The sequence below is a fragment of the Trifolium pratense genome, linkage group LG1 (assembly GCF_020283565.1).
Source record: "Trifolium pratense cultivar HEN17-A07 linkage group LG1, ARS_RC_1.1, whole genome shotgun sequence".
NCBI lineage: Eukaryota > Viridiplantae > Streptophyta > Magnoliopsida > Fabales > Fabaceae > Trifolium > Trifolium pratense.
Window position 1 is genome coordinate 35,378,216 of NC_060059.1, and position 18,065 is coordinate 35,396,280.

Here is an 18,065-nt window from a genome sequence, read left to right on the forward strand (position 1 = left end):
TTCATGATGTATCGGTATTTAACAAATATTTAAAATATAATTGATAATAAAATGTTGATGTGCCCTGACAAAAAAATAAAAATAAATAAATGTTGATGTGTGAAAGTATAATTTAATGATTATTTCCATTTTATGATTGAAATAATGAATTAATTGACATCAGTTTGATTAAAACAACATATAACAAAGATGTAATTCGTACTAAACAGACTCTAATAAGGCTAATAATGTTATTTTTTTAGCCGTAAAAATTAAAAGAGTCATGATTTTTACATTTAAAAATTATTATTGACAGTCGTTAGAATTTCTGATAATTTTAAGTATTGGTCCACGATGGACCACTTGTGAAACTGGCCAACCATAACATTAGTCTTATTATAAGTTTTTCAAGATAATATATGAGAAAATATCTTATAAAGATTTAATTTTTATTAGTGAAAACCTATTATTAACATAAAAATTTATTTATGCAAATAAGCCAAATTCAAACAGGCTCATAACTCATAAATGAATATTCAGGTTCAAATCCGACTCATGAATATATAATATTAGATTCCTACCATAAAAGTTTGTTTTGATTTTTCATCTTAGTGCAGTGTATTTTATTTTCTCGTCTTCGTGCGGTGTTTATTTATTTCAAGTTTAAGGATTAAGTTTAATACAGTGCAGATCGAATTAATAACTTTAATATCATCAACGCTATCTGAAGGCACAAATGTTTCAGATTTAGAGGTTGTGAATTTGTTCACCGTTTTTTTTTTTTTATTGTTTTTAATTATTTTAAATTTCTACTGCATTGATCCACTCTATCAAGATATAAAGTTAACAATTCACTACAATTTCAACTCCTTCAATATGCTGATGATACAATGTTTTATGGGAGAATGTTGTTGTGGTAACTTATGGACCCTTTAACAATGAGAGGGATTGAATTAGTGTTGGGACTGAAAATTAATTTTACAAAGAGTAAAATTGACGGGCTTACTTTGATCAACTCGGTATTGTCAAAGGGTACAAACTACAAATTGGATAGGCAATTTTGGTAAGTTGGTGGTTATGTTAGTTTTTAAAATTTGAACGTTCGACCTTCTTCAATGTGGAAAACTTCGATCACTTAGTCATACACAATATCACAACATCTGAGCTGTGTAAAAGTTTCCTTTAGTAATTGGGAAGTACTTTTCAATCACAAATTACACCAAGAACATTCTTCAATTTCAACTTTATCCACCTTATTTGAGTACTTTGGTTGCTCCCCCTTATTGATCTATAATTTTGTACTATGGACCAAAAATACTTGAACCATGACTCCAATTCTCACATCTATTGCCAAAATGACTATGCCTCCTAAACATACATTTAACAAAACTAGTATTACTTCTATTCAAGCACAAGTCATGTGCTTCAAAATTTTAACATAAAAATAAAATAAAAAATATAATGTGAATGATAATAGCTCTGTAGACAAGATCTGTTCGAGTCTAAAGCAAAAAACAAAATAATTTTTTTAAAAAAAAACTAATATTATGGAAACTGCATATGTACTAAAAACCGTAATTGGTTAAGTAGTTTTCACAAAAAGCATGCAGAAGAATCACTTGCCATGTCTGATCTTCAATAGTGCTAATTCCATGGTAGCTCTAGCATCTTCAATGCTATCGTGTCCATTCCTTGATTGCTGTATCTCCCTTGAAAGAAATCTTTTAGTAAGAAACCGTAGAGCGGATTTATAGGGAGACCCCCAGGGGTGTTTGTATAATACTGCTGTGTCAATCACCAAGTCATGTGATATTTTCAATGCTAGTAAATCATTTTCCAAAGCATGCCCAACAAGAATAGTTTCTTTGTAAACCAATTTTCGGAACTCTTCCTGAACATGAGAAGCAATTGAAGTTATGTCAGCAAAACATATAGTTTCAACTGAAATAGCTCAGCACTGTGACAGCAATTTGTTCCAAAAGCAGATTAAGACAGTTCATGCAACACAACCTGAATGTCTGCCAAACTTGTCGTCACCCCATCTAACATATCGTCCGTTATTCCACTATATCTGCACAACATCAATATTACTAGCTGCAGGCAATTTACTAAGTACCCAAAAAAAAAAAAAAAACAGATCATAGATGAAAAAATCTTTCCTTTTTTTTCTCCTGCCTGTCTATTTTTTTTTTTCAAAAAAAATTCATCATTTTCTTTTAGCTTTCCTTTGAAATATAAAAATTATAAATATAGAGAAACATTACAAATATAAATTCATCCAGCACACACATATAACTCAAAGTGCGGAGTAAATATTAGAAGAAAACAGCACCTTGTATTGTAATCAATGATATGATTTGAAGGTTTTACCAATTCATCTAACAAAACCTGAAGAGATAAAATTTAATGGTTACAAATATATGGAAAACAGTGATAATTTTGATGAGTTGACCGAGTCTCACTATGTAAAAAGGTTCATAAAGTTTTAAACTTGTGAGACAGAATACAAAACATACTATCAATCCAATAGCATGCAGTTTTTTCCTCTCCGAATGGCAATTTTTACTCCAAGGCCCAAAGGATATAAGAATGACAAAATCATGGGATTAAAATGGACTTAGTACGGTTACAACAGAGTTTGCGCAGGTCTGTGATGTTTATCGAAGACCAAAACACACAGTTTCTTCCCCCCTGGATGGTCCACTAAAACCTTTGCAATCCCTTCTTATATTTGGCAGGACAATTATATTGAACTTGTCAGTGGTCTTCCTAAATTTCTAAGTTATATTTTTTTGCTAGTTTCCCTGCCAAAGGGGATTTTTTTTTCAAGTTTCCCTGCCAAAGGGAATAGTGAGCAGGATGATGTGGTGGAGCCTGACTATGTAACTAGCAGCATGGAAGTTACTATGGCTGGAGAGTGACAACAGCACATTAGTTGGTGGGCTAAAGGACATTGAAGGAGTTTAAGCAGGAGGTCCCAGGTTGGATCCCGGAAACTAACATTTGCCCATAGAATAAACAGTAGCTGGTTAAATGATAAAACTCAATGAAAATAGACACAGAAATTAACATTAACATAAGATTAGCAATTGATCGGTGAATAGTCATAGATATTTAGTGAATTTATTTTTAAAAAATGGCCATACATACTAAAATAAGTAGCACACTCATACAGTTCAAAAGAAAAACAGTGAGTACCCGTCCTTTGACATCCACTAGAGTAACTCTTGTTAGCTCAAACCCTTCACCTGTTATGCACTACATATAAAAAGAAAAAAAATGAAGAACAGACAAAACTGACAATGAGATTAACCACGATTACATTAACACACAAGACTAGATAAATTTCCATAATTATATTTATATAAAGAATTAAGTTATTCAAAATATTGTGTATTCCAACAAAATCTGCGTTGATGCAACTTAATTCCATGAATACGAAATAAATCCATTAGCATTTAGTTTTGCTAAAACAAGTAACATTTGGTATATTATCAACGGCCAATCCTAGTTAATCATGTAATTTTGCATTCAGATAAACTAGCTCAAGATAACAACAAAACAAAAGAATTAAAATGATGGGAGATAAATAACACATTCTCACATTGTTGATACCCAGATTTGATGAGGGTTGTCAAAAAATTTAAGCTTCATAGCCAGTTCATACGGCGTACAATAAACACAAATGGTTTTACCCCTCAATAAACATTTTCATTGTAAGATCCTCATTATTAGTTTATTTTGCACGTTGAGAAATTGAAAGAAATCTGTATGTTATCCTACTAAGATTATGACACCCGATCCACCAATTTAAAAGGTTTATTCTCACTCTCACAAGCTAACACTCTAAAGCTGGAGTATCATATTATGAGCACATTTCCCTAAGTAGAGATATTCACTCACTCTTACTGACAAAATATGGAAAGTTTATTGATATCGTCATTAACAATAATTTTATTAAAACAAACAGATATTGATTGACTAACCATCTCACAGTCAAGTGCTACCATCTTATAAAAACGAGATCCCAGAGGAGCAGGAAGAGTAGAAAGAAAACCTATACCAAATTGGCGAAGAAAAAACTGTTTAGTATGCAAAAAAGGTCATAAGATTAACATATAATTTGTAGCAGAATAAAAATCACCTGGCTTATTAACAGGATATTCATTCTCTTCCAGATCTTTTCCTGTTAGTGTATAGTATTCAACAGGGAAAGGTATGTCTTTCGTTATCTCCTCAAATGATAGACCAGCAGTACCGCCACAGACTTCTTCTGCACAAAGATGTCGAATGTTTTCATACAGAGACCAATTTCATACTGCTATTAACTTATTTCTTTGAAATGAAACTGATGCAATCATGTTTATGGCCAACAATGCTCCAAGAAACAACACACTTGAAGCAGCAAATTTATAATAATGTTTATTAACTCTGAATCAGTGCAGTTAAAGGAATCACAACAAGCCTTCACTTGGATTTGCATTGTCAGATTCGAATCTTTTCTTTCTTATTTGAAGTACAAAGAGGATGATTTTAAAATGAAACCAAAATACAGAAATTTTCTACATACCTTGTTGAGATGTCGGAGACAATTTTGTCGTAATTGGAATATTTTGATCCGTTTTTCTTTTCGGCTTGCATGTTAGGAGTGCGTCTAATGTCTGCATACTATCTGACACACAGCTAACCAAAAAAAAGAAAAGGAAAAATTTGAGTGCAGGGAAGCAACATTTGGAGGGGAAAAACAACTGAATGCAATTTCTACACACCTGAGAGCAAGAACTGGTCTTGGTTTGCCACATGATTTTTTTAATTCAGGAAGCACTTTGGACAGTGACAGGTACAAAGCTGCATCCAGGCCTGGTATATAAAGCATAACAACTTTCAGAATTAGAGGTTTATTCTAAAAATCATAACAGTGTTGCATTAGTAATAATTGTAGTAAAAAAAAAGAATAACATGTCATACATAGGGGTTAAATTTGATGGTCTAACACTATTTTTTATTGACAGGAATGAAAAAATTTCATTATTGGGCATACGATTAGCTAGCTGGTATTTAAGTTAAAAAGCTTTTCAACATTGTCTAACAACCTTTTCTAATTCTTAAGACACGCATAAACTCAATTTACAAAGTATAAAGATTGAGAAGACAAGTCTATTTTCTTTTGCCACTCAATGAATATAATTTAAAATACAGTAAGTACTGAACCTAGTCTTTTTTGTTATACCACGCAATGAATGTAATTTAAAATAAAGTAAGTACTGAGCAATTAATTAGAAATAAATCTATTTGGTCATTTTTGTTGCGAATATATTTATTGAAAAAAATAAAATAAAGGAAACTATGATTTGTACCTTGATAAAAAGCCATGATTGCATGAATCCTTCGCCGAGCACCCAAGTTACAAGTCCTTGAATGTCCTGTAAATATGTCCCAGTCATGATTATTTAAAATAAAAACTTCAAAAGTAACACAATGGTGGTAAGAACCTACAGCAAGATTCAGATTTGAATTATCGTTTTCATTGAAAACAACATCTGCTTTGGCCTGCAAAACCATAAGAGATTAAGCAACTCCAGTTAATCATATATACCAACAAATCAAAATCACTTGAATATACAAACCAGCAAAAGCATCACAAGGCAAAGTTGTAACTGTAGATGGCATGTTGTTCAAACAGCATTTAAAACACCAACTCCTAGTTATATGCTATGTAGCACCGACACTTTAGGTCGAAGGTGTGTTGAGTGTCCGACACAACAACGGCACTAACACATACAGACTAACAGTGCCGTGCCTGGTGCTCGTGTCAATGCAATATGTGCTAAGGTGCATACATGTGCATATAGCAACATAGCACTTGTTTTGCATTTCAATTGACTGGCCTATGAAGAGACTTACGAAAAATTGCATTCACCTTCCGTAATGCATCGATGCTGTCAATGACTCAATGTAGATAGCGGATTGTTAAAATTCTGCTATGCAATAGTGCTAAAGAGTCACTATAGCATCTATTCGACAACATTTTGTACTAAATAGCAATTTGCCCAAATTCCGCTACGTCATAGCAGCATAACACCACTATAGATGCTATTTAACATTACTGAAAATGCATAATATCACAGAAATGTACATAACAGAAAACAAATAATACATGAACATGATAGAACACAAATTTTACTAAAAGTGAAGTTTCACACAAGCAAAAAATTGTTAACTCTCTGAAACTATTTCATCCCAATTAGGTTGCAATAAACAACACATTAACCAGCGAAGACAGAAATTGAAAATAATTAATCAAATGAATAGTTTTTAGCTTCAACCAAAAACTACAACTCTAACAAAAAATATGGTTACTCACGAATCGTTTGGAAGAAGAACTCGAGTTCAATTTGTGAGAGAAAAATATTGTACCTGCGAGATAGTGAGAGAAGAGCTCGACAGCGAGAGTCGCGGCGGCGGAGAGCTGAGAAACGGCGGTGAAGGAGTTGATTTCTACGGCGTTACTAACTCTAACTGTGCTGCTACTACGTGTTCTTGTATGATAGGTAACGGTATCAACCGTGTATATATGTTACCGGATATAATTACTAATTAGAGTCAATAAAAATTTAGGAATTCAAGATAAATTAATTACTAATTAGAGAAGTAAGTTTTTGGATTACCATTGTTATGAAATTTACATTGCAGTTAGCGATGACTAATTTCTGTAGACGAATTTGTTGAGCATATAAAGTGGATTTTCTCCTCCCTAGAATTTGATAGGCCTATACTCAACCACAATAGGCATCTCAAATTCTAATATGGTATCAGAGTCTATCCTAGATCCATTTGTTGTGGAGACGTCCCATATTTGGGCCACCCGTTGTTGTTGATCCCACGTTCCAGCTTGTTCAGTTCTGGACGTGAGGGGGTGTGTTAGAAGTCACACATTGGCTAGAGATAGGCTAAAGATAGCCTTTATAAGTGTAGTGCAAACCTCAACTCTCAAACTAGCTTTTGTGGTTGAGTATAGACCTCTCAAATTCTAATAAGTCATTGCTGCCTATCACTAGTATGAAAATGCCAAAGATTAATTTATTTTTATTAAGGTGATATTTAAATAAGTCAAAGAACCTCTAACCATGTGCATAAGTCATTGCTGCTAAGTTATCTATCAATAGTGTGAAAAAATGTTAAGGTGATATTTAAATAATCTTTAAGATTTTGTCATGTTAATAGTGACACCATTCGTTCGGAGCATATAAATTTAAAAGACCAACCGTGATGAGAGCATAAAGATAAGGGTTAAATATAATTTTAGTCCTTATAAAATCATAAATTTTTAGGGTTTTTAAATCGATTACAACTCTTGATTTGGCACTTGATCACTAGTTTTTTGTTTCGCCCTAAATCAATTGTAATTGTTTTGTTACTTGTGATTCATTTCTTCAATTTTCTCTATCTCCAAATGCATGTAACACGCAGAGACGAATTGTTACTCGTGCTTCAAATAATGTTAATGTTGTTCTTGAAGTTTCTGAACTGGATTTTGCGACTGGTTTGGTTGCACTTTTCATTCTCGTCTACGCCTTGCTTTCAGTTTTGAGTTTGATAACATTGACAATGGTTGTTGTTGCGTACATTTGCTTGTGCAATCATTTGTTTCCCCTCATCAATTATTGTCTGATTTTCTGTTTCAGGTTTGTGTGTCAAGTTGAAAGTCTTGTGAACACCATGAACTCTGATATCATATTAAATTTTATATTATGTCCAACTCATTCTAAAAAGATTAACATGTAAGGTGATGACTATTACCTCAAGCCCCACACAGAATAAAGATTTGGTAAGAGTTTTCATAGAATAGCACCACTTATCTTACTAGTTACTTAGTAGAGGTAGAGTTAGTCCCAATTCATTCCTAAAATTATCACATTACCATCGAATTTGATCCCCGACTCTCAAAAGAACTAATATGAATAAAATTTAACAGGCTTTCTTTGATATATTCATGATTTCAAGAACCTATTTAAAAGCGGCCTAAAAATGAAGGACACATTTGATGGTTTCTCTATAACTTGCATGCTATAAGCTTAACAAACATAACTTTCCCAACATAGCCACACAGTGAGGAACAAGAAGCATACCATATACCAACTGTTTTACTCTTCAAAAATGGAGGGGGATGTTAAGGACCACCTTTGCAAACTTAAAATAGTACTTTGTATCCATACCTTTTTCAATAACTTGTACTAAAAATGACCGTTCAAATTCCTTAATCAGTCCCACTTTTCTTCAATGCTGCTTATCAGAACCCAATGTCCAATTGTGATTACTATAACTCATCAAATATTTTTGCTTTAAAATCAGCTTTGAGCCAACCTTATCCACCACTGATGAACATATGCTCCCAAACAGTTGCAGTTTGCACCCCAAAGCATCACCTCTTTTGCATGTAATGGATAAGGTTGTGTACTACATAAACATATTTTAAAAATACAATAAGTAAAAGTTACAACTGAATACAGAGAAAAATCAGCCCCATCAGCCAAACAAGCAGCCAACAAATTTTCATATTCTTATATTTATATATATGTAAGAAAAACAGATTAGTACAAAGACCTATGACTACCCGACTGCGGACTGCATTCTGCCATCATCAGGAGAGTGCTGATAGCAAATCTTGCATTCCCCATGCTGCACAAGAAGCTTCCCAAGAACCACCCTACATGCAAAAGATTATGCCTATGTTTGGACATAGGTTGCCATACTTAAGCTCGCATCCTTAGGCATTTTTACTGTAGTTTTTCAGAAGCAAGAAATTTTAGTGGTGAGTGCATGCTTGGTTACAACTGATAACAAACAGGCCCTAAGGCTCTTGTAGACACGGTTTTTTAATCAAATTGAAGATTATTAAAACCATTTACTGCTCCTAATCCACTGAGTAGTTGGCTTGACAAATCCTGTTGATGATTCATTGCCTGTTCCCGAGCCATAGACGCCATTCCTCCCCTTCCATTCATGACTGAATTATTTCCCATTCCAGGTCTCATGCCATTCGGTAAACCAGATGGACCAAGACCCATTGTGCCATAACCACCAACCCCAACACCAGAATTACTGTTCACGCCTCCATTAACCATCATGCCATTGCCACCGTTGAGGCCTGTATTAGTACTCACTGGTAGGATGCCATTTACATTCTTCATGTCATTTCCGAGAGAATTAGCGCCTACCATTCCACCTGTTCCGTTCATCTGGGAGGACATCATCATATCGTGAATGATTTTATGCATGGAGTTCTGAGCATCGTTACTAGGGTCAGCATCACCAGATATTGATGTCTGCTGTTGTTGCAAGGAAATATTAGCCGGCGAGTTTGCTGTACTCATGTGATTTGCAGATGTTATGCCCGGGTGAGAAGTTTGTGGGTTGTTAGACGAGGACGGTGTTGGTGAATGAAAAGGGGACGAGTTTGGTTGTGCTTGTGGCACTGTATTGCAAGAACCTGGGGATGGAATATGCGCAGAACCACCTCCATATGGACTGCTTGCATTGTTCATTGAATTTTGCTGTCTAGCATTCATAGAGTTCTGGTGCAGAAGCCCAACAATGGTGCTTGTGGTGGTCGACGCAGGTGCTGAGCTGACACTGTTATTTACATTTGCCACACCATTGTTAGAAGGAATTTGCATGGCAGCATTTTGCACAGAGTTTTGGTCACCATTTGAGTTATGGGCCACCATATGCTGTTGTTGCTGCTGTAATTGATCGTCAGACTGTTGCGCCTGACTATGAAGTGCAGATGAATTACTTGTTCTCCGAGGGAATTTGGCTAAGCTGTCTGAGAGAATGCAAGAAAAATAAACATTTCATTAATGGCATATCATTACAATAAAACAGACAGCAATATCTCCCATGAATATAGAGTATTATTTTAACTTGTCAACATATACAAATTTTGAATAGCAGTCATCTAGTATTTTGGATTTATAATAAGGAAAATGCTAAACAGTGCCCCCGGGGCACTGGTTAAGCATGTTAAAATATAAATTTTGTCTCGAAATACGTGCATTCAATGCCTCAAAAGTACAAAAAGTTGTCTTTTCAATATAAATTTTATTTTTTATTTCCTTTTTAGGTATACTTAACAAGTGCCCCGGGGGCACTGTTTAGCATGACCCTTATAATAATACACTGAATTACCTCAAACTTTTGTCAACAATGACTTCTTTTTTACCAGGAATTAATTTAATATGCATTGCTTTGAATTGAAAGTTGTAGGCAGCGCCTTCAGATATCAAACAAAGTGTAGGATAACTCTTTTCATGGGAATTAGTTAAATGTCCAAAACAAATTTAAATCATAGTTTGGTTTTCAAACTACTCATTTGCCCCCTCCATTTTATAGCAAAATACAATTTAGGTTGACTCTAGCTTCATTTCTTTAAATAAACCAATAGTGTTTACAAGGAGAATGATTAATAAGCAAACAACAATACCACATGGCATACACAATATTTTAATATTTGGTGGCAAAGAGCTATATGCAATATGCCAGATCACCTTGGCATAAATGAAAAATAAATTCAATCAATGATCACAAGCGACTCACATGGACTAACTGACATGTGACCTTTTTGCCACCAAATCATTAAAACTACATATTGGTGCCTTTTTAATAAAGCATGACACTATTTCATAACCATATCCATTCATAAATGCATGTACTATAAAAAAGTAAACAGATCATTAACTTACCCATAGGTCCAGTCCCTGTTTCTCTGCTATAATCTATCAAGTCTTTCATACTATTTACTACTTCTGATATCTGCAACATAAAGAAGGAAAAAAAAATTGACAAGTTAAACTCAGCAGACCAGACCCTACTTCAAAAATATTGAAAATCATATTTAAAAAAATTATAATTTTTCTGATAACTTCTCTTTCACACTATCAATACAGCATCAATTGCAAAGGAAAAAAAGGCTTATTCATTTTGTTAGGTAGTTCATCAGGAGTTAAAAATGAAATCATACACAACTATTTTCCCAAAGATTACAGAAAAATATTGATGAAAAAAAGAGGCATGAAAATATCGGCCATTCATACTGGGTTCAAAGTCCTCATTCAGAAGACTCTAACAAACAAGGAATTCATGAAACTGTAGAATATATAAACAAACTAGAATAATTGGCACAAAATAAAGCATGAGAAAGTGGGAACTGAGTACATGATTTTTTCCAGAATAAACCAGGCAGGAAAATAAACCAAGTGCTATAGACTAACTTAGCAAGGCTTTTTTTGTCAAACATCAAACTCAATGACTGGGGAAATCCACAAGATTTAAAGCCTAAATGACGCACGTCACGCTTAGTGGCACTGACAGAAACCTAATATTTTTATTAGAAAGTTTCTTGTCCAAAAGTCCAACCTCTCTCAAATGAATACATAACTTTCACTCCCTCATATTATTTAAAGACACTGTCATCCCGCTCTAATTATCTCAAGAAACTAATTTATTTTAACCAGGTAATTGGATAACTAGCTAACTGGGAGGGGGTCGTACAGGAAGTTACCAAGTAGTACCAACTTGAACGGCACATTTACACTAGAAATACCTAACAAAGAGACTATTCAGTGTAATCTTATTTGAAGTACTAAGCTAGCGTTTGGAAGGCAAGGCTTGGTAGAACCGACCAAACATGTGTTCTGTTTTATGTTTGGTGCATTTCAAAAACAGAACTGGATACAAGTATTAATAGTAGCACATTTTGGTTCCCCTAGAAAGGTGGAAAAAGATAATATAGTCTATTCCATACTATTCCCTCCATGTGCCAAATACTAAATGAATCTTAATTGCGGTAAGATTATGAAATCAAAGAAAAATGCTATATGTTGATCAACTATTGGGAGTAGAGTATAAAATTGGTTAAACCATTTCGCAAAGTTATGCTTCACAACAGACATTAACCTATTTGTAACACACTCCCTAATGTGGAACTATCTCAACATAACATTGGCTGACCACTGCATGAACACGCCCAAGCAAAATCTGCCAGTATATTTAGGTACAGTAGTTAAAGTCACATTAAGTGCAGAATAAGGTTATGCACATTTCTTAAGAAAATCAAATCACTGGGTGTTCTAATTTTCATGATAAAATGAGCTTCACCGACTATAATACTCCTATTAATAAAGTAGTTAGTGTAGTAATTAAATGGATTGAAATGCAATAAATAAGAGTATCAATGGAAAAGGATAATTAATGTTTCATCAGTATTTTAAAATGAAAAATAATACTCTACAAGACAAGCAAATATCCCAAACATGACATTAATATTAGACGGAAGGAGTACTGAAATCGAAAGAACGTGTCTCAATAATTAGAGTATTACTTGTAGGCACCGCACATATCTCTTTGTATATCCTAAATCATTAACCAATGGAACTTCTAAAGCTTTTGCCAGTTGACGGGCTGATGCAACAAACCTGGAAAAGCAGCAATGTAGCATGTGAAATTAGACAAAGGAAAAGAGAGAAGTTTTAAAACAAGTGAAGCTAATTTAAAACACACATATCATGAAAAAGCAGTGTAATCAAATAGGAAAAGGAAGTGAACGAATCAGTGCATGCAACACTCGTTCCTGAGCCCGAAATATAGATGTAAACAAATTAAAAATAAGATTTCATTAGAAACCACTATAAGCATCACTATGAGAACTATATACAAGAAGACCTAGCAGGACAAACCAAAAAGAAGGGTCGAGAGAACAGATTGCAGACTGAAATTTAGAAGATAAGTAAAGTGAAATTTAACATATGAAATCCCTACTCAAAAGGGAAAATAAACCAAGGCTCACTCCATCATCATGGAAGAAGAAAGTACAAGATAATTAACAAACTTTTAAGTTTTAAAGAAGAGTGGAACTAGAGATCAGAAATAAAATGTAAAATATATGGAAGAATGGACTCACATATTGCAATTATTTTGTAACTCTGGAACGGATAGATTGGTTGCTGCATTTTGAGTACATGACTGATATTTCTGAGCAACTGCTCCAAGCTGACTAACCTGATACAACAATTAATACACAAATGGATAAGAATAACGTATATAACACTTTATTGGAAACAACAATTTAATTCTCTGTTAAAATCTTTATAATCCATGCTAGCAAATAATATAACTAGCAACCAATGATATACAGAAGGGCAGTGCTTGGCATGCATATATATATATATATATATTACCATATGAAAATATGCTAAAGTAATAGTAATATCAAACAAAAACATAAATTCATACAACTCTCAACATAAAATGTCAGCCATCATAGCATAATATCCAGTGAGCATGTATTGATAATTTGATATTGATTGGTGATACAAGATCAAGATATAAATGAAGTGTTTGATATGCAACCTGAGGTATTAACAATCTTTTGGGGATAAGCTCTTCATGTCGCCGAGCGCAAAACTCCCAAGAGCATATCTGAAAAAGAAAGAATGAACAAATGGATGTCAACTAAAAATCCTGTAGGATATATAAAAGATTATATCATGAACAATGGAAGCTCAAGTTCAGTTAAAAGCCCGAGATAATTATTCCTATCACTAACCTTCAGGTCTGGAGAGAAAACTATTCGAAGTTGACCATCACGAACAACGCGAAGTTGCTCAAAAACACTTTCTTGAATTGCTTTTGCATAATCTAGAACAATTTGGCCAGAGGAATTATGATATTCACGAGGCATGTCAACATACAGTAGCTCTTCTAAAGTACCACTTTCATACTTTATTTTGAAAAGCCTGGGAAGAACCTCAGCCGTTGCCTCTGAAAACACGTTTAAAATTTCAGAAAGATGTTAATACAGTACAATCATGTTTTTAAACTAGCAACAGGTTTTAAAAGTTTATAACGTCAATATTTAGATGTTAAAGAACCAAAAATGGATAAAATAACAGAAAAAACTTACCAAACCCACGGCCCGGTTTGCGATTACATATTTCACAGTGCCATATATCCTGAAAATATTTCAAAAATTAACATGTTAGCTTGAATTAATGCTTGATTTCACAAACCTAACACGACTGTGCCTTAAATCTAATAGAATATTTAAAACTGGCTGCTTGAGATATAACATTACGGCAATCATACCAACAAGATGAAGACGCTAATAAATGAATATAGTACAATTAAGAACAGACTATGTACATCATTCAATAATCAAAATACTAACTTAGATGGGAATATACAGGGATGAAAATATGGTTAACTCTTGCAACAGACCTGAGGGAAAACTCCAGTTGTTTGTCTGCCACTTCCATACATGGAAACACACCACTTCTTTTTGGCATTAGGGGCAAAATACTCGGCAACAAATTTCCTCCAGAAATCGATGTTGTTATCCTACATTAAATCAAGTGCAAATGTATATAAATATGATAGATAATATACAATATACATATTTAGAAGGAAGAAAAGTAGTAAGAACAATTATTACTTCAGGTCTATGTTGTTGCTGATACATGTAATGTGTCAGCCGTCTAGCACACATCCCAGGTTCATATGCTGGTTTCACAGGAGACCTTACAGGCATATTCTGCTGTTGAAACTGCTGCGGTAGCTGGGACCGTTGCTGCGGAGGCATCGATTTTAAGAGTTGTTGCTGCTGATGTTGCTGCTGCTGTTGATATTGCAAAAGTCTCTGTTGTTGCAAAAGGTTCATCTGTGCAGCAGTAGCCTGGGAGGTTTGCCTTGACATATGGAGAAGTTGTTGTTGTTGTTGCTGCTGCTGTTGTTGTTGTTGTTGATGTAAAAACGGCTGATCACTATGCTGGGGTTCCATTTTTACAGTAGCCATACCTCTCATTGATTGAAGTTGTTGCGGTTCTAATTTTACCTGAGCAAGATTCCTCAGCGATGACAACTGCTGCTGCTGCCCAAACTGATCGCTGTTTACCTGTGGCTCCATCTTCACCGGTCCAATACCACCTATCCCTCCTCGCATTGATTGGAAATGCTGCTGTTGCTGATGTTGTTGTTGTTGTTGTTGAGTGTTCATTGGAGCCGAAAACTGCTGCGCTGACTGTTGCTGATTATGTTGGAAATTTTGAACTTCATGTTGTTGTGAATGTTGTTGATCCGACAACAACTGGTTGCCAGAAGGGTTTGAAAATTGCTGACCCTGACCTTGGCCTTGACCAGACGAACCAGGGTTAACAACATTAGCTTGCCCAAACGACGACGAAGGATTACCAAATCCCATTCCATTAGCAACACCAGACAAAGGGTCCTGTTCAGCCCCAGCATCCATACCACCCCGCTGACCATTTCCCAATCCACCGATCCCCGAGTTCGGAATCCCATTGGGAAAAGACTGATTCATCATGGAAGCAACATTAGACATATTGCCCAACATATTCATGTTATTAAACTGATTTCGCTGTGAAACCAACGAAGGAAAAGAAGCTTGTCCTCCTTGACCACCCATCATCCCTGAATTCGTTCTCATAAGCGAAGGCGTCAAAGATGGGGCACCACCAATCGGATTCGGCGGCCCCGGAGGCACCATTCTTAACAAACAATCACTCAACAACACTAAGCACAACAACAATAACTAACTTCACTAGACATAAATTCACCCAAGTTACAACAACCAAACACTTCACAAAAAAATCCCAAAAATTAAAAAAAAAGTCTCTGAACTCAAAATCCTCCAAAAACAAACTGATTAAACCACAATTACACTAAATCACCAGTAAAATGCTCAACCTTCAATCTTCAAACCACTTCAAAATGAATCTCTGCACGAAACACACGAAAACACAGATCCAAATCATTAACAAAACAGTAAACACCACAAAATCACTACATAATAAACAAAATTAAAAAAATAATTATCGATAACTTCAAAAAAAAATCTCTATGATAATATCAAATCAGCTACTACTACAAAAATTAGCTTCTAAAATTCCACCTCAACAAATTCTAAGCTCAATTGAAAAAAAAATGAAGCTAATTAAACAAAACAATACAAAATAACAAATATAGTAGCTTAAGATCGAGTTCTAGTTGAGTCGAATTGAACGATCCATGACTCGGACGAGTTGAACCGGATAAAAAAACTTACCAAAAGTTGAAATTGAAGAGAGAAAAAAAATGAAATGGAAATGAAATTTGAAGAGAATTTATGAAGAATTTGAGTTAGAGTTTTTCTAGGGTTTGTTTCTTTGTTTTTCTTCTTCTTCTTTCTTTTTTCTTCTTAGTAGTGAAAGAAGAAACTAAGACCCTATGGTTCTGTTATTATCTCACTGAGTTTTTTTTTAGAGAGAGAAAGTAGAGAGAGAGAGAAAGTTATGTGTGTGTAGCGGACGTGAAAATAGAATTAGATCTGATTTATTTTTTGCTTTTTATTTTATTTTAATTTAATTTTTTGTTATCGTTGTTGTTGTGTTGTTAATGTAACACTTGCACACACATAGACACACACTCTGTCTTCTGAAAACAAGTCAAATCTTATTCTTCTTTGTGGCCTGTCTGTCTTCACCACATGTATTTATGTATGTATATCATGCCTTTATTATCCATATATACATGCATACATACATACCATGTACTCTTTAACTTAAATCGGGAGTATTTACCAACGTAGTGTGGCACAAGTGGTAGTAGATACTTAGATTTCTTAATTATTTGGTTCTTGGTTCGATCTCTGATCAGTGCGTATGGAGAAAACATTTGTTAGAAGAGGTCAACCTCTTCAATGGATCTCAGTTATCTCGATTAATCTCTGCAGCTGCGCGCGGAGAATACCTTTGGTTTACCAATAAAACAAAATAAATTGGGAGTAATTAAATCCTCCTGATAGTCCTTAATGTAGATTCGTTGCAAATCTATGTATCTAGTCAATTATATGGACTAGATACATTAGATTTTTAATGAATATATAAAGTAAAATTTCTCTTATATTAAGGACTTGAGGGATCATACACTTAAAATTTATTGAATAATTAATACTATACTTTATCTGTATTAAAGATTATATTAAAGAGTAAATACATCGATTATTGAATAAATCTAAAGAAAAAAATTATGTTTGATAAATATTCATGTATAGGGTATTAGATGGTCACTGTCATTAGAAAAGGATGACATAACATAAATAACATATAACATATTAACATACATCATCTATCTTGGTATCCATCCATACAACATGTATGCATCGTACAAATAGACATACATGTATGATATATGCATACAACATGCATGCTTAAGTGGCATGTATGGTCTTAAATTATTATTAAAACATGTGGGATAAGAGACCCGAATAAAAAGGGTAAAAGTAATGTAAACATCATAAATTCTTATTCATGTGTTTCCTTTTCTTCTTTTTTTTATTTAACATGTTACGTATAAAATTATTACATTTGCTTAATAGTGATTCATTTTTGTCTTAAAATTATAAGATACCGTGTATATAAAATGTGATGTTCTTAGGTACATGTTAATAAGATTTTAAGAAGAAAACATTTAGTTGTAAAATGTTAGAAATAAATTAGCAAGTCAAAAGTTCAATAAAATATAAATTCGCAAGTCAAAGTAATTTAAATACAATACACTAAATTTATAATTTGCTAGATAAAAAAATATATAATTTGATCTCATGCTGATCTTCAACTTTTTTTTTCTTTTTGACTAAATGTTGATCTTCAGGTTAATTAATAGAAACAATCAAAATACATCTGCAGCATAGAACCACATGGTAAAAAACATCATTTTCATCCTAAAATTACGTTCTTTGTATTTGATGGCATTATGGCATAGTTGTACATAAATGAAGTTATTTTATTTTATTTTTTTCTTGTTTATGTTATAGTTTTTGCTAGTACATGTATAATAGTTTTACATGCATTGAATTTGTACGCTCTAAAATTTAATTTTGCATTATCACAAAGAAATAGTAAAATACATTGTGTTTGATGTCATAGTTGTAAATAAATGAAGTTGTTTTATGTTTTGTTTTGTTATATATGACCAATAAAGATATAAAAACCAATTTTCATGAGTATAGTTCAGTTAGTAAATACATTGTTACA

At 33.7% G+C, this 18,065-nt stretch overlaps 2 protein-coding genes across 3 annotated transcripts; both read right to left on the reverse strand.

Moving 5' to 3' along the window:
• Positions 1-1,410: 1,410 nt before the first annotated feature.
• On the reverse strand, positions 1,411-6,550 carry LOC123920717 (small RNA degrading nuclease 5-like). 2 transcript variants are annotated; one of them, XM_045973025.1, is made up of 11 exons: positions 6,397-6,550; positions 5,476-5,529; positions 5,337-5,402; positions 4,749-4,839; positions 4,550-4,662; positions 4,124-4,252; positions 3,966-4,036; positions 3,178-3,237; positions 2,312-2,367; positions 1,990-2,050; positions 1,411-1,870 (listed from the first exon to the last, which is right to left on the reverse strand). In XM_045973025.1, exons 3-11 carry the CDS (start codon positions 5,350-5,352, stop codon positions 1,595-1,597), a joined length of 873 nt encoding a protein of 290 aa, XP_045828981.1. In that variant the 5' UTR covers positions 5,353-5,402; positions 5,476-5,529; positions 6,397-6,550; the 3' UTR covers positions 1,411-1,594. The 2 variants fall into 2 exon arrangements, with proteins under 2 accessions (XP_045828981.1, XP_045828987.1); XM_045973031.1 differs by having other exon boundaries at positions 5,472-5,529.
• A 1,469-nt stretch (positions 6,551-8,019) lies between these two features.
• LOC123920733 (transcriptional corepressor SEUSS) lies at positions 8,020-16,459 on the reverse strand. Its single transcript, XM_045973039.1, has 10 exons — positions 16,097-16,459; positions 14,468-15,770; positions 14,254-14,373; positions 13,940-13,988; positions 13,583-13,797; positions 13,387-13,455; positions 12,938-13,035; positions 12,359-12,452; positions 10,722-10,791; positions 8,020-9,805 (listed from the first exon to the last, which is right to left on the reverse strand). Exons 2-10 carry the CDS (start codon positions 15,536-15,538, stop codon positions 8,856-8,858), a joined length of 2,736 nt encoding a protein of 911 aa, XP_045828995.1. The 5' UTR covers positions 15,539-15,770; positions 16,097-16,459; the 3' UTR covers positions 8,020-8,855.
• Positions 16,460-18,065: the final 1,606 nt, after the last annotated feature.

What these genes read in the sequence shown, in the direction of transcription:
- LOC123920717 (XM_045973025.1), bottom strand. An exon ending in ATATCCTGTTAATAAGCCAG is followed by an intron (nt 4,037 to 4,123) that starts GTGATTTTTATT and finishes AATTTGGTATAG; the next exon opens with GTTTTCTTTCTACTCTTCCT. An exon ending in ATCATTGATTACAATACAAG is followed by an intron (nt 2,051 to 2,311) that starts GTGCTGTTTTCT and finishes GATGTTGTGCAG; the next exon opens with ATATAGTGGAATAACGGACG.
- LOC123920733 (XM_045973039.1), bottom strand. Translation starts at nt 15,538, where the DNA reads ATGGTGCCTCCGGGGCCGCCGAATCCGATTGGTGGTGCCCCATCTTTG. An exon ending in CAAACCGGGCCGTGGGTTTG is followed by an intron (nt 13,798 to 13,939) that starts GTAAGTTTTTTC and finishes ACGTGTTTTCAG; the next exon opens with AGGCAACGGCTGAGGTTCTT. An exon ending in TTACAAAATAATTGCAATAT is followed by an intron (nt 12,453 to 12,937) that starts GTGAGTCCATTC and finishes CTGCTTTTCCAG; the next exon opens with GTTTGTTGCATCAGCCCGTC.